Genomic DNA, 23733 nt, shown 5'->3' on the forward strand with positions numbered 1-23733 from the left:
AGTAAGGCTTACCCACATTACTTTCTAAATTCCAGCACCAATCACTATGGTAGAATCTCTGAGACTTATTTAAAATGGTGGAAAATACTAGGACACTTTAAATGCACCACTCTTCATGAAATTGCTGCTGTTTTTTGGCGTAATCGTGCTCAATTGTTTGAGTGTTTGAAAAGGCCATGAAAACAACAACTAGTGGTGATTGGTACGGTACGTGCAAAAGCACAACACCCAGGCAAATGACTGCATACCGTAAGGCTAAAGATGACAAAGCATGGCTACTGACTTGCGGGCCTGCAGGGGGACATCGGGCGCATCGAAGAGCTTGACGATGGGAGGCAGCAACAGGTGCAGGTAGTCGTCCAGGTTGGCACCAAACAGCTGGATGGCGTTCAGCAGCTGGACATGAAAGCACACCACTACTGAAGAGGTTTCTTTCGACGTAACAGGGGAAAAAAACTTTTTTTCAAAGTGCAATAGTGCTGTGTTTTTCAACCACTGTGCCGCGGCACACTAGTATGCCGTGAGATACAGTCTGGTGTGCCGTGGGAGATGATCTACTTTCACCTATTTGGGTAAAAAATATTTTTTGCAAACCAGTAATTATAATCCGCAAATAATGTGCCGTTGTTGAGTGTCTGTGCTATCTGTAGATCGGCAGACTTACCACGTTATACTCTTCCATATCAGTAGGTGGCAGCAGGTAGCTAATTGCTTTGTAGATGTCGGAAACAGCCGGAGGCAGCGTGCAGGTAAAAAGGTGTCTAATACTTAAACCAAAAATAAACAAAAGGCGAGTGTCCCTAAGAAAAGGCATTGAAGCTTAGGGAAGGCTATGCAGAACGAAACTAAAACTGAACTGGCTAACAGAATGCTGGACGACAGCAAAGACTTACTGTGGAGCAAAGACAATGTACATCCGAACATGACATGATAATCAAAACTGTTGATTGTCAAGAGTTAGTGCTGCAAGGAGTTCTGGGTATTTGTTCTGTTGTGTTTATGTTGTGTTACGGTGCGGATGTTCTCCCGAAATGTGTTTGTCATTCTTGTTTGGTGTGGGTTCACAGTGTGGGGAATATTTGTAACAGTGTTAAAGTTGCTTATACGGCCACCCTCAGTGTGACCTGTATGGCTGTTGACCAAGTATGCCTTGCATTCACTTGTGTGTGGGAAAAGCCGTAGATATTATGTGACTGGGCCGGCACGCAAAGGCGGTGCCTTTAAGGTTTATTGGCGCTCTGTACTTCTCCCTACGTCCGTGTACACAGCGGCATTTTAAAAAGTCATAAATTTTACTTTTTTAGCATGCTAACATTTTTATTTTATTTTGCTCATATTTTTGTTAATTGACGCGATCTGGCCAGCGTGCTAACTGTTAGCATTTCAGTTTGGCTTTGACTCTTTAGCATTAATAGAAATAAAATGTGTATATATATATATATATATATATATATATATATATATATATATATATATATATATATATATATATATATATATATATATATATATATATATATATATATATATATACGGTACTGGTTTTGAAGGTGAAAACTACCAAACTGGCCCCCACATTCTTTGATTCAGCAGCTGTACATGAAAGCACACAAGTACTTGTCAAGTTTCTTCTGGCATCACACGTTTTTTTATAATGTGATAGTGTATGTCACAAGTGTCCAAAGTGCGGCCCGTGGGGCGTCTGTGGACCGTAGCTAATTTTTAAACGGCCCGCGGCACAATCGCTAGCATTCTATTATTAGCAAGCTAACTTTTTTTTTGCAACTTTTGCAGGTATACAACTCAGCGTCAAACATTTTGTTACTTGACAAATGATACCTGTTAGCATGCTAACTTTATTTTAGCTAATTTTGCAAGTATAAACCTCCCGCGGCACAATCGTTAGCATTCTATTAGCAAGCCAGATTTTTTTTTTGCAAATTTTGCAGGTATACAACTCAGCGTCAAACATTTTGTTACTGACAAATGACACCTGTTAGCATGCTAACTTTGTTATAGCTAATTTTGCAAGTATAAACCTCAATCATATTTTCTAACAGTAAGCATGGTAATGTTAGCATAGCACTGATAGCATGCTAGCTTTTTTAGCTTATATTTTTGTGTTATATGACACTATCTGGCCAGCGTGCTAACTGTTAGCATTTCAGTTTGGCTTTGACTCTTCAGCATTAATAGCAAATGTCTACCAAAATGGCATTTTTTGGTTTTGAAGTTTAAAATGACCAAAATGGCCCCCATATCCTTTGGTTTGTCAGTCTGCGGCCCCTAAGTGGACAAAGTTTGGGCACACGATACAACAGAAGGAGAAGAGCTGCAAGATGGCGATAGCTGGAAGGAACAGCTCCTTGAAAAGATGGAAGTATGTTTTCCTTTTGGATTAGCGGGTAACCAGAGTCCCATTTCCCTAATTTGGAATTCCCGGGAGGCTCCTCTGCAGACCCGTACTGTACGTGACCCGGTCCATCCGCTGCAGTTCTACTCAAGTCTCAGAGACTAAGTAGACCTAAGGGTTAGAAGTTTCGATAATGTATGGTGGTCTTTGCCCCCAACCATAATTTAGGACTTTGGGGGAGAACCAGGCGAGCGGCAAGGTTTACAAGTTCTACATTCACATTTCAAGACCTAGCAGAGGTTTTGTAGTGGATTTAAATGGAATTATGTGTTGTGCTTGGACATTTTCTGATAATACCCACAAAGTTGTGTTATGTGTCACCAAGTGTGTTGACTTCATGTTGGTTTATTTGCGCCATGAGTGGGAAAGGTTGTTTGGATTGGGTCATATATAAAAATGCTGTTCTGTGTTCATGCCAAAGTGAAATTCATGGTCATTAACCTGAATTACTCAGGATGTCCACAAGATGGTGACAAAACTACAGCAATTACACTGTCAGATATTTAAAAATTAGATGGAGGCATCAGATTCCTGACTAAGTTTGTGTTGTGTCGCGGGCCACACTGATATAAACACATGTAGCCATCATAAGAAAGTCCAAGTAACAAAGTAAAAGTACTGTTTCCTCTTCACAATTGATTGGATTGGGTCATATTAGTAGATGCTGTGCTGTGTGCATTTCAAAGTAGGGCTACACGATTATTTGTATCAATATGGAAATCACGATTATTTACTATGTTATGTAAAACATATTTTCATTGCCCTTTCTATTTCAAACAAACAATATGAGAACTAGGCTTTAATTCCAAAATAAAAATTTAAAAAATAATTAATCAGTTCTCAAACAAAATTGACAAAAGACAAATGTCTGTCTATCTGTGTTGGCTCTGCCACTTGTCCAGGGTCTAACCCGCCTTCTGCCGGAGTGCAAGCTGGGATAGGCTCCAGAGGGGGACATCCATCCATCCATTTTCTACCGCTTGTCCCTTTTGGGGTCGCGGCGGGTGCTGGAGCCTATCTCAGCTTCATTCGGGCGGAAGGCGGGGTACATCCTGGACAAGTCGCCACATCATCGCAGGGCCAACACAGATAGACAGACCACATTCACACACTAGGGTCCATTTAGTGATGCCAATCAACCTATCAATCAACCAAGTGCATGTTTTTGGCGGTGGGAGGAATCCGCGTATTCCGGCTTCCTCCCACCGCCAAAACCAAATTAGTCTACTGTCTTTCGGTCGCCCCCCTGGTGGTTGTGAAAGCGCTTGAATTGATATGCTTGCTCTTTAAATGTTCATATCGCTGGCCATCGCCCTCGTTTAATCGTAGCGGACAAAATCGTGATCATGATTAAAATGAACTGTGCAGCTCTTTTTCAAAGTACAATTTATGGTCATTAACCTGAACTACTCACAATGTACACAAGATGGCGACAAAGTTGCAGCAATTATTCCGTGAGATATTAAAAAGTAAGCTGGAGGCACTCCGTGGGCCAGATCTCGCGGGCCAAATTGAACCTACCGGTGGGCCTCTATTTGCCCGCGTGCCATAGTTTGGATACTACTGATTTCAAATGTTAGATGCCAACAGCCAGTTAGCATCTACATGTCCTCCAAAAAGCACAGAAATGTCTATGGCGTCACATTAGTACCAAAAATCCAAGCGCGTAAAAACTGTTATCGCGCGCTGATTCTCCACTTCGGGTGTCGCGCGCGTGGTGCCTTTGTGCGCGCGCGCGGCGCCTTCTTGCATGCGCGCTGTGCCTTTCTGCACGCGTGCTGTGCCTTTCTGCGCGCGCGCTGTCTCGGTCTGTGCGCTGTCATGTTTCATTTTGGTACTTTGGGGGCGGGCATGCTTAGACCGCCCCTTCTTTCTGATTGGCTTTGAGCAATCAGAAGTATAGCAGGGCGGGTCATTGGAAGAAGTGGATAAAAAAATGTTGGCTGAAAAAGAGGTAAGTTATTGAACTGGTTTGGCGTGATTGTAAGGGTACTATTACTAAAAATAATAATAATACATTTTTGTTTATAAAGCACTTTTCATACATTTAAAATGCAGCTCAAAGTGCTTTACATAGTTAAAAACAAAATGAGAAATAACACCCACACCCCATGAAGACAGTCAAACATGTACATAAAAATAAACAAACAACAACAACAACAATAATAATAACAACACAATGACAATAGCCAATCACAGGAACCCTCTGGACGTGGAGATCCAGAGGGCTCTTTGAGGAAACACTAGATGATCAAATAAATGGATTAAAAATAATTAAAATACACATCAGGTAAAAGTCCAAAAATAATATGAAATAAGATAAGTTATAATCAAACATAAAAATAAACTACAATATGAAAAACTATAAAATAAAATAAAATACAATAAAAACTGAAATATAAATATAATAAGACCATATAAAAATAGGCTAAGATATGATAAAACATAAAAATAAGCTAAGATATGATAAAACATAAAAATAACTAATACTAATAGAATAATCTTGCACATCGGGCCTAATAATTGTGTAGTAAAGTGGTTTTTGAATTCGAGCAATGTAATCTGAAAGATGTTTAAAATATCAACAATTAATGTTAATATTTTTGAAACCATATACTTCTCATAACATGAGTATCTGTGTGCAGGAGAGTGTAAAGAAAAGCATTGCTATAGTTTCACTTCATCTGCCTTTTTTTACAACCTACTTGAAGTTGTATTTTTCTTATTTTTCTTATTTTTTTTATTTCTTTTTTTTTTTTTAAAGCCAATCAGAAAGAAGGGGTGGTCTAAGCATGCCCGCCCCCAAAGTACCAAAATGAAACATGACAGCGCACAGACCGAGACAGCGCGCGCGCAAAGGCACCACGCGCGCGCAAAAGGGTGTCGCGCTCGCGCACGAAGTGGAGAATCAGCGCGCGATAACAGTTTTTACGCGCTTGGATTTTTGGTACTAATGTGACGCCATAAATGTCTTCTATTTTACTAAAGTCATTCACTAAAGGTAAAAATGCAAGGCTATAGGCTTCTAAGAGCTAGCAGCTACACAGCAGGTAGCACACACTAGCAGACAAGCTAGGCATAGGTAATAATCATTGAACAGTATTGCAGTGTCAAACAGCTAGTTGCATATTACTTACACATACAAAGTCTCCAAGGCAGTATTGCAAAGTATCCAGTAGCAAACGTGTCCGCATCATTCCACTTACCAGGTCATGAGCTTAACTTCATGAATTAGTGGCCACTAGGTGTCAAAAAAAAGCAATTAACACTCCACTTCAACCTAAAGACAGTGTAAGTCCATTCCAGAGGGTTAATAATAAATATATTAGTGTTTTTCATGACTATCATTGTTCTCTGTTTGATCAAACATTTTCCAACATTCCACACTACTAAATAACACAAGTATGTATAATGGCAACAAATAGATATTGGATCAATATCTGTATTGCTGAATACTCGAGTGTCGGTATTGCGTGGGAACTACTATCCTTGGCTCACTTCTATTTACACTTGTAAGACCACTATATCACTTTTGCTGCCTTCATAAGTTTAACGTTAGCACATTTTTGAAGAGTAAAGGATGCCAAAAGGTGACCAACATGGCGTGTAGAGTTTGTCAAGGTTTTCTGACTTTCCACACACACACACACACACACACACACACACACACACACACACACACACACACACACACACACACACACACACACACACACACACACACACACACACACACACACACACACACACACACACACACACACACACACACACACACACACACACACACACACACACACACGTTTTATCCAGAATAATACTGGTTTGACATGCAGAAAACAATGTGAGTGAAATACATATAAATGAAATGTCTAAATAAATATTTAACATTACTTGTATTAAATGCTCTTGTTTGATGAGGAAGGAGGGGCGAGTTATTTCTTGAATTTAACCGCATTTCTCACCTTCTTAAACAAAGTGCTGGTATTCACAACTTTTTTTGGCCCTATGGTGGATTACGTCACAGTAGCATAAAAAAAATGCCTTGGTACTCGATTCCGGGCAAACAGATTAATTTTAATTTAATCACATCGAATAATTAATTTTTTTATTTGTAACTATGCACATTAATAAATACATAAAATAATCTCATCAAAAATCCAATAGTCTTTATGAGTTTTACGTGACCAGTCAGGTCACGTTTACCATTTTGTTGGTTCTGGATTAGCTCGCCAACTAACTCCGGAAAATACATGAATTGCGGGATCCGGTCCAGGCAATCAAAGAAAGGACTAAAAAAAACAACTTGATGATGCTTATAGGCCTGAGTGCTATCTCGAGCGCTACACAGCCTCAGCTCTCCACAGCCATTTTCTATGCACTTCTGCTATCACCACGCCTCTGCTTCACTAGCCACGCTTCATCCTATTGGTCAACCCTGACCCTAAATCACGACAGGATTGGTTGTTGGGTGGGTCACACACTATCACTTCCGGATCAATGCATTTTTAGCAATAGGTGTCATTACCTTGTATTTATGTACTTTTTAACAAACATTTATTTACTTAAGGAAATGACGGTCTCCAATTGCAGTATTTACAACTCCACCAGTACGTGTACGTGTACACGTAGAAGTATGATTTGCAGCAAAACAATAGCATTTTTAAAAAACACATGCAATCCGCCTTCCTAGTACCGTATTTTTCGGACTATAAGTCGCTCCGGAGTATACGTCGCACCGGCCGAAAATGCACAATAAAGAAGGAAAAAAACATATATACGTCGCACTGGAGTATAAGTCGCATTTTTGGGGGAAATTTATTTGATAAAATCCAACAACAAGAATAGACATTTGAAAGGCAATTTAAAATAAAAAAAAATAGTGAACAACAGGCTGAATAAGTGTACGCCATATTACGCACAAATAACCAACTGAGAACGTGCCTGGTATGTTAACGCAACACGTCATGGCAAGAGTCATTCAAATAACTATAACATATAGAACATGCTATACGTTTACCAAACAATCTGTCACTCCCAATCGCTAAATCCGATGAAATCTTCTTCCCCGGTGTCGCCTCTGGTATGCGGCCCGTTAGCGTCCTTTCTTTCTGCTGCTCGATTGCTGTTCTCTGCTGCATATTTCACTACGTCCAGCTTGTAATTTGCAGTATATGATTTCCTTTTCTGTGCCATTTTAGTTCAGCCCTTCTCAGTTTTTATAAGTTACCGACAATGTTGATGTGATCCATTTTAATAGCTACGGCAGTAGCATATAGCAGTTAGCATCCCAGGACCCACAATGCACTTCTGACATGACCCACCCCCGCCAAATTATTATTGGTTGGCGTGTGAGTGACGATTGCTGACGTGTGTGTGACGATTGCGGACATTTTCTTCGTCGCTCACGCGAATGAGATAAATAATATTATTTGATACTTTACAGTAATGTGTTAATAATTTCACACATAAGTCGCTACGGAGTATACGTCGCACCCACGGCCAAACTATGAAAAAAACGTCGACTTATAGTCCGAAAAATACGGTAAGTCAAATTGGTCATCTGAGCGTTTCAGTGTCACTTTTGGATGAACAACACAATATTTTTGGCATCATGTTGTACTGGAAAAAGCCAACAGTATCACCATCAGTACCAGTATCTGTTTCATGTCCATGTTAGAGGAATATTTGTCCACCTTTAAGCCGAAAAGAACGCCTTAGAACTGGCCTTCGTTCCCACCCTGTTTCATTATCTATGTACTAGGGTTGTACGGTATACCGGTACTAGTAAAGTATCGCGGTACTAATGATTTAAAAACGGTACTATACTCTGTTTGAAAAGTACCGGTTCTCCATTTTTTTTCCTAACGGGCATGACGGCGCGTCGTCACGTCGTGACATTGCTGGGTTTACGAGCAGAGGAGCATGTTCGGCAGTGCACACACACAGAGTACTTACAAGCAGACAGTGTGTAGACAGAATAGGGAGAATGGACGCATTTTGGCCTAAAAACCAAAGATAAAGGTGAAGTTATAACCCTCAAACACACTCAGGCAAGCTAGCTAGCAGCTAAGATCCATCCGCATTCGGCAGTCTTTTAGCTACTACTAAATCACTAATCCAAATAAAGTAAGTTTCTTACAAGTATCATTATCACTGCAGGACGAAGAGTAGCTAAATATGCTTCACTACACACCGTAGGAGGATACAATAGCTCACCAACGTCACAATGTAAACAAACGCCATGGGTGGATCTACACCTGACATCCACTGTAATGATACCAAGTACAAGGACGTATCTAGTCAATACTACTATGATTACATCGATATTTTTTATCGTCACAAAATGTATTTCCTTTTAAAAAAAATCATATTATGTTTATAAAGTCAGGAAATACATCCCTGGACACATGAGGGCTTTGAATTTTACCAATGTATGATCCTGTAACTGCTTGGTATCGGATCGATACCTAAATGTGTGGTATTATCCAAAACTAATGTAAAGTATCAAAGAAGAGAAGAATAAGTGATTATTACATTTTAACAGAAGTGTAGGTAGAACATGTTAAAAGAGAAAATAAGCAGATATTAACAGTAAATGAACAAGTGGATTAATAATCAATTTTTACAGTTTGTCCCTCATAATGTAGACAAAATAATAGGTAGATAAATGACACAATATGTTACTGCATACGTCAGCAGACTAATTAGGAGTCTTTGTTTGTTTACTTACAACTAAAAGACAAGTTGTCTAGTATGTTCACTATTTTATTTAAGGACACAATTGCAATAATAACCATATGTTTCATGTACCCTAAGACTTTTTGTAAAAAAAAATAGCCAATAATGACATTTTTTGTGGTCCCCTTTGTTTAGAAAAGTATCAACATATATTTTGGTACCGGTACCAAAATATTGGTATCGGGACTACCCTAATATGTACACACATATTATAATATTACTAGTGTCATGAAGTACTAGCCTGGAGAGAGAGTGAAGTCAACTTTCAGTTGGACAAAAGAATGAGAGACGGGCGACTGGGTCCTGATACATGCATGAGTGCCACTCATGCCCATCTCCTTGCAGTTTTTTGTTTTTTTTTACACCAGCATACTTGTAGCGAGTGGTCTCCGGCCCAGAGAGCAAAGATCGTTGTTGTTTGCCTACCTTGATGGTGACGCCGCGCCCGGTGCTGTTGTCATGCATGAAGACGCGCAGCATGTGCGGGATGAGCTGAGGCAGGTAGAGTTTGAACTCGCCGCCCAGCGCCACCACGATCTGCTCGATGAGGAGGATGATGGTGCTCTGCATGGGGTTGTTGGGGGTCCAGTACTCCTGCAACACACAGCCATGTGGTCATTACATCACGTCAGGGATGAGAAGGTCTGGGCCATTCTAGCTATGTATTATTTGGTATCATAAGACACCTTTATTTATTTGTACACAATTCAAGGTGCCTTACAGACAGTTACATCAAAATAAAATCATCAAACTATTATACGGTCTTTCAAATATAAAACAAATAGAATAAAATAAAATACTTTCAGTTGTCATAAGCACAATGAAAGTGTTTCCAGCATGGATTTAAGGCCTGGGCACCAGCAGGAGACCACTCCCTGAGGTTCTCAGAGCTGGAGATGGTTCATATGGTTCTAACATGTCAGCAGGAGACCACTCCCTGAGGTTCTCAGAGCTGGAGATGGTTCATATGGTTCCAACATGTCAGCAAGAGACCACTCCCTGAGATTCTCAGAGCTGGAGATGGTTCATTTTGTTCTAACATGTCAGCAGGAGACCACTCCATGAGGTTCTCAGAGCTGGAGATGGTTCTAACATGTCAGCAGGAGGCCACTCCCTGAGGTTCTCAGAGCTGGAGATGGTTCTAACATGTCAGCAGTAGACCACTCTCCTGGTTCTAGTCAGGATTTGAGCAGCAGCATTTATAATGAAACTTTGTTTAAAGCAGGTTACAGTTTGGTTGCATGAAGATGGCCTAAAATGTATTTCTTTAAATGTATTCTTATTGAAATTATGAAACTGAATTTATTTGGAATCCGCATTTTTGTGCACCCCTTTATCGCGTACCTTGTTATCTGGTCCAACATGCACACACTTGGTCCCTACAGAAAGCAGATTCAAACATATTTGTTGTGATTAGACCCGAAGTTGAAATGTTTCTTGTACAATCATTTATTTGTGGCGGCCCCCCAATTCATGTGGCCCCGGCTCTTACACACAACACATTTCAACACGACTGAGAATGAAGCTTGTCGCTACAACTTGGTACTGTGTTTCTCAACACACACTCACCTGGCCTGGCAGAGAATAAGAAGACCTAGCAAGAGGGATCAGCGACTACTTTGACCCCTCTGGGCTGTGTTTTGAAAAATAAAGAAGCGATTTGGCTCAAAGCTACTAGGGGTTGATTAATTCAAAGAAGCTTTGATTTATATTCTGTTGATTTGATAAGTCGTTGAATGAGAATATGTCATGAAAAAAGATAAAATCCTGACTGTGGAACTTTAAATATGCGGACCGCTGCAACTGAGTGTGTGTTGTGATCGAAGCGGAACATTTTTTTATTTAAATTAATAACGCACACATCTTAAAAGTGCAATTTTAAAAAGAGTATACGTATAAATGTTATGACAAACAGTATTTTTTTTATTTCAAATATTTTCCCTAAAATACGCACTGAGGCTATAAAATGTGTTGTATCAAACTAATCAATAGATTACTCCATTTCTAAAACAATTGATAGCTATGTCCCTAAAAACCGAGAGACTCTTTCTGGGTTTTATTGAAGATTTTTAGAGATTCAAATATGAAAGCACCTATCGCTCTTCTCAATGAGCAGCGGGTGTCCAAGTGTCGCCCCCAACCTCTCTTTTAAAGCACTTACAGGAGGCTCTGGCTGTATTTTTTTTAAAATAAAAAAGAAAAAGAAAAAGAAGCGAGACACGAAAATTTGTGTTTCTAACCATTTTTTTTTCTTTTTATGTTTTTAGTCACTTTTTGTCTCATGAAAAACTACACACACATGTTAAGGCCATTTATGCAAATGAGGTCATGTATTCAACCACAGATTGCAGTCTTTTTGACGTTTCTACTACAGAGGGGCACGGGGCCCACTCAAAAATGTGACACTGAATTAGTAATATCTTACTCTCGATTTGAATGGTATTCAAATATTTGTATCTAACCTGCTTACAGTTGAACAGAACAAACCTTGTCAAATGATAGGAAACCACAAAGATTGTTATCAAGGCTTAGGTCAGACGGATTACTAAAATAAATAATCAAATATATTGCAAAAGAAAGGACTGACGGAAAATAAATTTTAACAAAAATAAAATTCTAACTAAATAATAATATACGTGTTTTTTTTTTTATAAACTGTCGATAAAATCAAAGTGCCAATAAAAACACAGCTTCACCACTTCAGTCATAATTTTTGCACTTAAGAAACTTCCCTATGACTTTGGCTCCAGACTTCTTCTGTTTGTTTGATATTGTCATTACTGCTACCAGTGGTGGAAAAGTGTATTACAACTGAGTACGGTACAGTGGAACTGTCACGCCAAATTTCTTCCCTCTACAAAAACCTTCTCTCCCCCATTTACTTCTGTGGTCATGTTTCCTCTTACGTCATTGACAGCGATCGATAGCACTTCGGCTTTGACTGCCCGTCGCTGGAAGGATACTTCGTCTTTGACAGCTGCTGGAATCTGAAGAAATCGATTATTGTTTTGTTTTTTGTACAGGCGCGAAACAGGACAGTCGCGTGCAGGTTAAGGACCCCCGGCAACTTTGTGATTTTATTGGACGCAGCCCCGGAAGTAAATGGGGGAGGGAAGGTTTTTGTAGAGGAAAGAAATTTGGCGTGACAGAACCTCGATTCATGAACGGCTCTATTTGCCATTTTGAAAAGGCGGGGCCCCCTAGGTCACATCCTGTTTACATCCCGCAGACACATTTCCAGGAGCTTGAAGGCTGGCGGCACTTCTGACGAGTTTATTTCCACAATTGGCGTACCTCGCGCCGGTCAGGGTTGTGTCGGCCGGTCTTCGAGATCACAGAAACGCTTCAAATGGGGATTTGTTCTTTTGCAAGTCTTAAATTGTGATGAGACCAAAAAAATGCCACAGCGGACCTTTGGTACAATGAAAGGAGAAGGCACTACCGGGTAAGGCTGAAACGACGCGTCGACCTAGTCGACGTCATCGGTTACGTAAATACGTCGACGCCGTTTTTGTGCGTCGACGCGTCGCATATTTACGTCACACTACCGTCATGGCGGAGCGCAAAGCAGACGGTGCGAGCGAGGGGGAAAAAATCACGCCAAAAGTCGTCAAAAGTGTGGGAGTATTTCAATACACGGCCTAATAATGTTGTTGTATGCACACTGTGTCGAGCGGAAATGGCCTATCATAGCAGCACAACGGCTATGAACGAACATTTGAAAAGAAAACCATCAACCATCAACTAGTCAATCGTCCGCGTGAGCATACGTTGTCATCATTACACAAAAACATGAATGTGTCATTTGTATCTGCTAGGGGTGTAACGGTACGTGTTTTGTATTGAACCGTTTCGGTACGGGGCTTTCGGTTCGGTACAGGGGTGTACCGAACGAGTTTCTAAGCTAAAGCTAAAGTCTTAACAAGCTGCTTTGCTCCTTCTGCTCCTGTCTCAGCACGCAGCATTGTCCCACCCACACAACCATCTGATTGGTACACAGAAAGCGCTATCAGCCAATCAGCAGTGCGTATTCAAAACGTTAGTAGCCAATCAGCAGTGCGTATTCAGAGCGCATGTAGTCAGCACTTCAGCGTGGAGCAGATAGGTGTTTAGCAGGTGAGCATCAGGCAGCGGACTCTCCCCAAATGATAATAAACACCTCCAAGTCAACTACTAGTAACATCACTATGAGCCCGTTGACCTTCTAGGAATATAAACTGGAGCTCAGCTTACTCGCAGTCCTGGCTTGAGGTGAAGGCTAATTACCTCTCAGTTCCAGCCACATCGACCCCTTCTGAGCGCCTATTTTCAGCTGCTGGGAATATTGTAAACAAGAAAAGAACCAGAGCATGTAGACATGCTAACCTTTCATCATTACAACTGTTAGTCACTCACTGGAATGAGTAGAATTGGTTATTGTGTACTGTGTTGGGCTGGATGTTTATTTTGCACATTTTAAAAGCAATACTTAATGTTTACAGTGCTCCAGAATATTTAGATTGGCACTTTTTTGTATTGGATGTTTATCTTTATTTTTGCACATTTTAGCAAATAAGCAATACTTTCACTTTTGTTGAAATGTTTACACTGTTGTTACAGAATATTTCGTTTTGCACTTTTTTGTATTGGATGTTTATCTTTATTTTTGCACATTTTAAAGCAAAATAAGCAATACTTTTACTTGTGAAATGCTTATACTATTGCAGAATATTAAGATTTGCACTGGATTTTTACTTTTATATTTGCACATTAAAAAGCAAATAAGCTACTTTTAATTTTGTTAAATGTTAAAAGTTTTAAATGTTTACATTGTTACGGAATATTTTGTCATGTTGTAGTCAATGTTGACTGAGTGGCCATACTTCTTTTTTTTGTAAATAAAAGCCATGCCTTTTGAAAAAACTGGCCTACATTTATTTTTTCATCTTATTTTAAATAAAAAAATAATCGGTAAAAGGAAAAATAATCTATAGATTAATCGAAAAAATAATCTATAGATTGACCGAAAAAAATAATCTATAGAAAAATAATCGTTAGCTGCAGCCTTACTACCGGGACACAAGCCGATGAAGGATTGCCTCATACTGCTAGTTTGTGCTAATGCTATCGGTGACTACATAAAGCCACCGCTCTTTTATAACTCAGAAACTTCCAGGGTGCTCAACAATGCCACAAAAATTCCCACACATTGTAAAATTATTTTCTGTTTTTGTTTTTTTGAGCACACCAACAAAACTTGTATGTGTTGACATTCAAGCTTACTGTAATTTTGTGTTTGGATAAAAAAAGATTGTTGAGCTATTACCTCCTTGTTATTTTGGTTTGCTAATGATATACAGTGTATATATACACTATATTGCCAAAAGTACTTGGCCACCTGCCTTGACCCACATATGAACTTGAAGTGCCATCCCATTCCTAACCCATAGGGTTCAATATGCTGTGGGTCCACCTTTTGCAGCTATTACAGCTTCAAATCTTCTGGGAAGGCTGTCCACAAGGTTGCGGAGTGTGTTTATAGGAATTTTCCACCATTCTTCCAAAAGTGCATTGGTGAGGTCACACACTGATGTTGGTGGAGAAGGCCTGGCTCTCGGTCTCCGTTCTAATTCATCCAGGTTCAAGTCAGGACTCTGTGCAGGCCAGTCAAGCTCATCCACACCAGACTCTGTCATCCATGTCTTTGTGTACTAGTGCAAAGTCATGTTAGAAGAGGAAGCGGCCCGCTCCAAACTGTTCTCACAAGGTTGGGAGCATGGAATTGTCCAAAATGTTTTGGTATCCTGGAGCATTCAAAGTTCCTTTCACTGAAACTAAGGGGCCAAACACAATTTCCCAACTCATATGGAAACGGGGTTTGTACTTTTGGCAATATAGTGTACCGTATTTTTCAGTACATGTACATGTACACGTAGAAGTATGATTTGCAGCAAAACAATAGCATTTTTAAAAAACACATGCAATCTGCCTTCATAGTACCGTATTTTTCGGACTATAAATCGCTCCGGAGTATAAGTCGCACCGGCCGAAAATGCATAATAAAGAAGGAAAAAAACATATATAAGTCGCACTAGAGTATAAGTCGCATTTTTTGGGGAAATTTATTTGATAAAACCCAACACCAAGAATAGACATTTGAAAGGCAATTTATAATAAATAAAGAATAGTGAACAACAGGCTGAATAAGTGTACGTTATATGAGACATAAATAACCAACTGAGAACGTGCCTGGTATGTTAACGTAACATATTATGGTAGAGTCATTCAAATAAGTATAACATATAGAACATGCTATACGTTTACCAAACAATCTGTCACTCCTAATCGCTAAATCCGATGAAATCGTATAGTCTAGTCTCTTACGTGAATGAGCTAAATTATATTATTTGATATTTTACGGTAATGTGTTAATAATTTCACACATAAGTCGCTCCTGAGTATAAGTCGCACCCCCGGCCAAACTATGAAAAAACTGCGACTTATAGTCCGAAAAATACGGTACATTATAGTGTCTTCAAGGTGTACAGTTTTTTACTAAAATAGGGACTTTTGTCGAGGCGAGAACCAATTATTCACGTTTACATTGTTTCTCTTACTAAACATATCAAGGTTTTGGTTGGTGAACCATGTTGAAGAAGCGATTAAGTTGTAGTGTATTTTCGGCGGCCCTCTGTGAGGCGCTGGCGACCCAACAATGGTGTACTGGAGGAAGTGTACCACAGATTAACACTAATGTAGTCGTTTATGTGCAATTTGTACAAGTTGTTTCAGGTGTTGGCCCTAAATCTGAATGAGGCCCTTTAGAGCTGCGGTGTAAATCCAGATTTTACTTTTATGAGGCCAATATTCTCCATCACACGACCTAAAAGACGGCGCACAAAGGGAAAAAGCAGATGAGTGAGCGGGCGGTTTGTTCCAAAACAGGAGTGACCTTGTTAAACGCCGGTCCAACTCCTGGATATGATGGAGTGTGATTCAGTTTTAGAATATTCACAGCAAGGATTCCAGAGCTTGGGAAAATGGGACAGAATGAAAGGGTGAGTAAGATGGTATCACACCTCCATGATGTGTACAACACTGTATCGCAGGAGGTGTATTTGGTCCACTGACAAGAGGTCCTGGTCTACTTCCTGTATGACTATTCCAGCCCACTCCTCTGGATGCTGCAGCAACTCAGCTTAAAAAAAAATGAATAGATGCTTTGTTTCCCTTGTCTTTTATGAACACAAGGGGGACCGCTTCTCTCAATTATTCCTCTCCAGGATTTATGGCCCGTTGTAAAGGCGACTTTAACGGCGATTATGAGGACAGCCGTGCTATTGAATTGCGTGCTTAGACAGGTGGGTTTGTGCTCGATGGCTTTTGCAGCCATTCGCCGTCATTGTCGTTACTGGCGGCGGGAAAGAACTGGACGTTTGGAGTGGAAAGAATACCTGCAGACCTTGTAACCGCGCGTAAACCGCTGAGTGTACAAGTGGAAAGAATTTACTGTTGACCTGATTGGATATTTGACAATCGCCGATTCCGGTTAGTGGAGCGAGCGTGTTGTGTTTCAAGTCAACTCATCATGCTTAATTTATTACAGCATTTGGGAAGCCTGTAGTTGATTTTTAATATGTAAATTTTTTATTTTTGTTAACATGTGATAGCAGGGATCCTGTCATTCAAAACTAAGCTGCTCCATTACTAATGATTAATGTAACTATAGCTGAAAAAATAGTACAATAGCAATAGGAGAGACTATTCATCCCTGAACACCATGGAATTCATGTAGGCTTAATGATGCAGTTACATTATTATATCAACTATCAGAGACAGAAACTCTTCATTTAACATAATGTCCTTTTTTGCTGCTTAAACACAGCTCAATCAACACAGAAAAAGTTAAAGTGAAATAACAGACAGACAGGGCTTTGCTGTCCATAACGCACACACACCCACACACACACACACACACACACCCCGCAAAATGAGCTAACGTTACGCTAAAAGCTAATTAGCCTTCACCTCAAGCCAGGACTGCGAGCGATCTGAGCTGCCTTTTATATTTCTAGAAGGTCAACGGGCTCATAGTGATGTTACTAGTAGTTGACTGGGAGGTGTTTATTATAATTTGGGGAGAGTCCGCTGCCTGATACTTACCTGCTAAACGCTAAGCACTGACTACATGCGCTCTGAATACGCACTGCTGATTGGCTGTTACCGCTCTGAATACGCACTGCTGATTGGCTGTTATCGCTCTGGTGTAACCAATCAGATGGTTGTGTGGGTGGGACAATGCTGGGTGCTGTGTAGAGTACTGACAGAGAAGAGGCAGAAAGCGGAGCAGCTTGTTAAGACTTTAGCTTAGGCGGCTACTTCATATGTTCGTGTGGAAACTCGTTCGTGTGGAAACTCGTTCGGTACACCTCCGAACATATGTCCTGGGTATGACGTTAAACTACAACCGCAGGCTGTAGAGAGGTAGCACCTTACCTCAGCAAGGGTCCTCTAGCTAAGGAAATATCCCTACTGATAGTCCTGGTCCTCCTGCATGCCTGTATGGCACTTCCCGTGGTTCTTAGCCTAGCCAGCACACTGGGATAGAAGACTGGTTCTCGGCTGACTGCGCGGAAGAAACCCTCAGAGGTTCAACGGGCTGAATGGCAACACCAGCAGGCTCTGTGGAGCGCTACGGGCTGGATGTGTTATGCTATAATGTATCCAGGCCATCCACTGCACCTGGATCCATCTCCAGCCGTCTCGACTCTGTCTTGCCACTGGATACAGGTGGACTCGGGCGAGAGAGTGAGGTCGGCGCTGCGCAACCCACCCTCACTTAAATCCAATGCACCGCGCAAGTCATGACTTCACACACACACACACACACACAACCCCCGCAATCTCCCCCACCCTCACCCAAGTCCTGCGGCGTCGGGCACGTGGCCAAGTGGCAGGTGTGGACTTCACTGGAAGCCATAGTCACAAACTCGCACGCAGGCGGCTCGGGCCATAGGGTCGCTGTCCAATGACTGAGGCAGCACTGGACTTCGGCAGCCCCCCGAGCAACTAGGCAGCCCTCTGTAGGAATGCACTGCCTACCTCCTGGCATGAGGAACGGGCTAGAAAAGGTGCCCCAAAAATTGCCTGCCTCACCTCTTCCTGGCCAGCTAGCCGCAGCTGGCAGGAGTCCCATTACCAGCGGTAAGAAACAAGGAAAAAAGAAAAAGGTGACACCGATCACCCTTGGCGCATGGAATGTGCGCACACTTCTTGATAGGACTGGTGACCTATCAAGACCTGAGAGGAGAACTGCCCTGATCGCCAGAGAGCTGGACCGGTACGGCATCCAGATCGCTGCTCTCAGCGAGACACGTCTAGCTGGAGAGGGACAGTTGACAGAGACTGGTGCTGGCTATACGTTCTTCTGGATAGGCCGCACTGAAGCAGAGCGGCGTGAGGCAGGAGTTTGCTTTGCCACTAAATCCAACTTGGTCAGTAAGCTGGCTGCACTTCCCAAAGGTGTCAGTGACCGCCTGATGACGCTGCGCCTGCCTCTTCCAGGAAAACACTCGGCCACACTCATCAGTGCCTATGCCCCCACGATGACGAACACAGACGATGTGAAGGAGAGGTTCTATGAAGACCTGAACGCTACCATCGCGGCAGTGCCCAGGGCAGACAAGCTCATCATCCTCGGTGACTTCAATGCCAGGATCGGCACTGATCACAAGTCATGGGAAGGAGTCCTCGGCAAACATGGCATGGGCAGCTGTAACAGCAATGGCACCCTTCTGCTGGAGACCTGTGCGGCACATGAGCTCTTGATCACCAACTCAGTTTTCAGCCTCCCAAAGCGCAACAGGACCTCATGGATGCATCCCCGCTCAAGACACTGGCACCCACTGGACTATGTCATCGTGAGGCAAAGGGACAAACAGGATGTCAGGGTTACAAAGGCGGTGTGCGGTGCAGAGTGCTGGACTGACCATAGGCTCCTTGTGTCTAAGCTGAACATCAAGATCCATCCTCCCAGAAGGCCTCAAGGTTCCAAATTTACGAAGCGCTTGAACGTTTCCAGGCTCACCAAAGCCTCTGTCACGCAATCCCTGACTGAAGAGCTCACCAGCAAACTGCAGGACCTGAAACCCTCAGGGAATATCGAGGAGGACTGGGCTGCGTTCAGAGACACCGTCTACACTGCTGCTCTCAATGCAGTAGGACCTACAGCCCGCAGGCAACAGGACTGGTTTGATGAGAACGATGATCACATCAGAGATCTTCTCCAGGAGAAACATCGTCTGCAAAAAGCCCACCTCAGTGATCCAACATCCTCTCAAAAACAGTCTGCCCTCAAGAACATCAAAGCAACCATCCAGCGGGAGCTGCGTCGGATGCAGGACGACTGGCTCTGCCGAAAATCTGAAGAGATCCAGTCCTATGCAGACCAGAATGACAACAAGAAGTTCTACAGCACCCTCAAGGCCATCTACGGGCCCACAACATCAGGATCTCCTCCTCTCCTCAGTGCTGATGGCAGCACACTGGTCACAGACAGAGAGAAGATCCTTGAGCGCTGGGCTGAGCACTTCCACAGTGTTCTCAACCGCCCCTCAGCCATTAATGACGAAACCATTGCACGCCTCCCCCAAGTCCCTGTCAACACCTCCCTTGACGAACCACCAATGGAAGCTGAGGTCATCAAAGCCATCAGAGGACTTCCAAATGGCAAAGCACCTGGTGCTGATGCAATTCCAGCAGAAATCTACACAGCTGGTGGACCACCTCTGACCAAACAACTGGTAAACCTATTCTGCACCATGTGGAACCAAAGGAAGCCGCCACAAGAGTTCAAAGACGCCTCCATCGTCCATCTATACAAATGCAAGGGCAACAGGCAAGACTGCAACAACCACCGCGGCATTGCTCTGCTGTCTGTAGCAGGAAAGATCCTGGCCAGAATTCTGCTAAACCGCCTGACGGAACATCTTGAACATGAAGACCTCCTACTGGAGAGCCAATGCGGATTCAGGCAGGGTCGTGGTACAGTGGACATGATCTTCGCCGCTCGCCAACTCTAAGAGAAGTGCAGAGAACAGAACGTCACTCTATACTCCACCTTTGTAGATCTGACGAAGGCCTTTGACACTGTCAGCCGAGAGGGCCTCTGGAAGATCATGGCCAAGTTTGGCTGCTCTAACATCTTCATAAACATGGTCCGTGAATTCCATGATGGAATGCAGGCACAAGTCCAAGACAACGGCGCATCATCTGAGCCTTTCCATGTGGAAAATGGAGTCAAACAAGGCTATGTTCTGGCACCCACTCTGTTCAGTATGATGTTCTCAGCCATGCTGACAGATGCTTTCCGGTCTGGGGACATGGGGATAGACCTGCGCTACCGCACTGATGGCAAGCTGTTTAATCTGCGAAGACTCCAGGCAAAGACAAAAGTACAGACCGCCAAGGTTCACGACTTTCTCTTTGCGGACGACTGTGCCCTGAATGCTTCCAACGAGCTGGAAATGCAACGGAGCATGAACAACTTTGCCACAGCATACTCAGACTTTGGACTCACCATCAGTACAAAGAAAACAGAGGTTATGCATCAACCTGCTCCTGGAGACCCGTACACTGAGCCCCTCGTCAGCGTAAATGGTGAGGACCTCAAAGCTGCTGAAAAGTTTGTCTACCTGGGTAGCACCTTGTCACGCGTGGGCAACATCAACGAGGAGGTCATGCATAGGATAGCGCATGGAAGTGCTGCATTTGGCCGACTCCGCAGTTCTGTCTGGGAGCGCAGAGGGCTTAGCCTACGGACCAAACTTAACGTCTACCGTGCTGTTGTCCTACCCGCCCTGCTGTATGCCTGTGAGACCTGGACTGTATACAGCCGGCATGCTAAACAGCTTAACGCCTTCCACATGAGATCCCTCAGGAGGCTGCTCAACATCAGGTGGCAGGACAAGATCCCAGACACTGAGGTCCTCCACAGGGCTGAGATGGATAGCATCTATGTCATCCTCAAGCGTTCCCAGCTGAGATGGGCTGGCCATGTCTGCCGCATGTCAGATGAACGCCTACCAAAAATGCTCCTGTACGGTGAACTGCACCATGGAAAGCGCTCACGCGGCGGACAGCGGAAACGCTTTAAAGGCCTACTGAAACCCACTACTACCGACCACGCAGTCTGATAGTTTATATATCAATGATGAAATCTTAACATTGCAACACATGCCAATACGGCCGGGTTAACTTATAAAGTGCAATTTTAAATTTCCCGGGGAACTTCCGGTTCAAAACGCCTCTGAGGATGACGTATGCGCGTGACGTAGCCAGTAGAACACAGGTATGGCTTCCACATTGAAGCCAATACGAAATAGCTGTTTTCATCTCATTCTGGATGTATTCTGGACATCTGTGTTGGTGTATCTGTTGCAATTTGTTCATTGCATTATGGAGAAAGAAGCTGAGCAAGCAAAGAAGAAAGTCGGTGCGAAGCGGAGTATTTTGCGAGGGAAGTCAGCAACACAACACAGTTGGTATTTCATTGTTTACATTCCCAAAAGATGCAGTCAAGATCGAAGAACTCGGACAACAGAGACTCTAACCAGGAGGACTTTGACTTCGTTAACAGACGCAGACGCGATACCGTGAGTACGCTTCCAAACATTTGATCGCCTGCTATAACTAGCTCGAGCTAGTAGCTAGGAGCTAGGAGCTCGCATAACAAACACCTAGGTGTTTGTTATGCGGGATTAATTTGTGGCATATTAAATATAAGCCTGGTTGTGTTGTGGCTAATAGAGTATACATATGTCTTGTGTTTATTTACTGTTGTAGTTATTCCCAGCTGAATATCAGGTCCCACCCGCGCGCTTTCAAACATTTGATTGCTTGCCCGTACGTACGTAACTTTGGTTAAATATATAAGCTTTATGAACCTTGGGTTAGGTCAGGGGTCGGCAACCCAAAATGTTGAAAGAGCCATATTGGACCAAAAATACAAAAACAAATCTGTCTGGAGCCGCAACAAATTAGAAGCCATATTACATACAGATAGTGTGTCATGAGATATAAATTGAATTAAGATGACTTAAAGGAAGCTAAATGACCTCAAATATAGCTACAAATGAGGCATAATGATGCAATATGTACATATAGCTAGCCTAAATAGCATGTTAGCATCGATTCGCTTGCAGTCATGCAGTGACCAAATATGTCTGATTAGCACTCCACACAAGTCAATAACATCAACAAAACTCACCTTTGTGCATTCATGCACAACGTTAAAGGTTTGGTGGACAAAACGAGACAGAAAAAGAAGTGGCATAAAACACGTCCTAGAAAGTCGGAGAAAGTTATCTATGTAAACAAACTAAGGTGAGTTCAAGGACCGTCAAAATTAGTAGGACAAAACGGCGCTCGCCAAATACTCGAATCAGTGAAGCCTGTTTAATATAAACAGTGTGCTTTATAACAATTAGGGAGGTTTGTGTCATGTTTGTCCTCCTACAGTAACCATACTAAAACAAAATTTATTTTTTTTTCCCATCATCTTTTTCCATTTTTCATACATTTTTGAAAAAGCTCCAGAGAGCCACTAGGGCGGCGCTAATAGAGCCGCGGGTTGCCGACCCCTGGGTTAGGTGAACTGTTCTTTGGGCTGAGTGAGTGTGTGTGTTGTGCAGGTGTTTGAATTGTATTGGCTCGTTATATATACGGGATCCCGTCCATATTACCCGCTATAACTAGCTCGAGCTAGTAGCTAGTAGCTAGGAGCTAGCATAACAAACACCTAGATGTTTTTATGCGGGATTAATTTGTGGCATATTAAATATAAGCCTGGTTGTGTTGTGGCTAATAGAGTATATATATGTCTTGTGTTTATTTACTGTTTTAGTCATTTCCAGCTGAATATCAGGTCACCCCCGGCTCTCACAGCATCTTCCCTATCTGAATCGCTTCCACTCCCCACTAGTCCTTCACTTGCACTTTACTCATTCACAAATCTTTCTTCATCCTCGCTCAAATTAATGGGGAAATCGTCGCTTTCTCGGTCCGAATCTCTCTCACTTCATGCGGCCATCATTGTAAACAATAGGGAACTTTGCGTATATGTTCAATTGACTGCGTCACGCTACTTACGGTAGGGGCAAGCCTTTTTTTATCAGATACCAAAAGTTGCGATCTTTATCGTCGTTGTTCTATACTAAATCCTTTCAGCAAAATTATGGCAATATCGCGAAATGATCAAGTATGACACATAGAATAGATCTGCTATCCCTGTTTAAATAAAAAAATGTCATTTCAGTAGGCCTTTAAGGACACCCTAAAGGCCAGTCTCAAGGGCTGTGTTCTGGACCCAGACACATCAGAATCAGAATCAGAATCAGAATAGTTTTATTGCCATTGTTTGAGAACGGGTTCACAAACTAGGAATTTTTCTTGGTGCAAACGTGCGACATAAAACACATATAACACATATTTGGTATAAAAAGAGCTGTGACTGAGCTATCAGATAGACTTAGAAGGTCTATCAGATAGACTTAGAAGGTCTATCTGATAGCTCAGTCACAGCTCTTTTTATACCAAATATG

General features: G+C 42.3%; 1 protein-coding gene across 2 annotated transcripts in view; it reads right to left on the minus strand.

Annotated features, from left to right (window-relative positions):
• Window positions 1-23733, minus strand: part of mtor (mechanistic target of rapamycin kinase) — a 361262-nt gene that overhangs the window by 251425 nt on the left and 86104 nt on the right. For both annotated transcript variants that reach the window (XM_062057517.1, XM_062057510.1), the window contains exons 21-22: window positions 9581-9748; window positions 284-396 (exon numbers count right to left, since the gene is read on the minus strand). In XM_062057517.1, the coding sequence (XP_061913501.1) occupies window positions 284-396; window positions 9581-9748 (281 nt within the window). The remainder of the gene's footprint in view (window positions 1-283; window positions 397-9580; window positions 9749-23733) is intronic.

The sequence above is a fragment of the Entelurus aequoreus genome, linkage group LG01, assembly GCF_033978785.1.
Source record: "Entelurus aequoreus isolate RoL-2023_Sb linkage group LG01, RoL_Eaeq_v1.1, whole genome shotgun sequence".
Lineage (NCBI taxonomy): Eukaryota > Metazoa > Chordata > Actinopteri > Syngnathiformes > Syngnathidae > Entelurus > Entelurus aequoreus.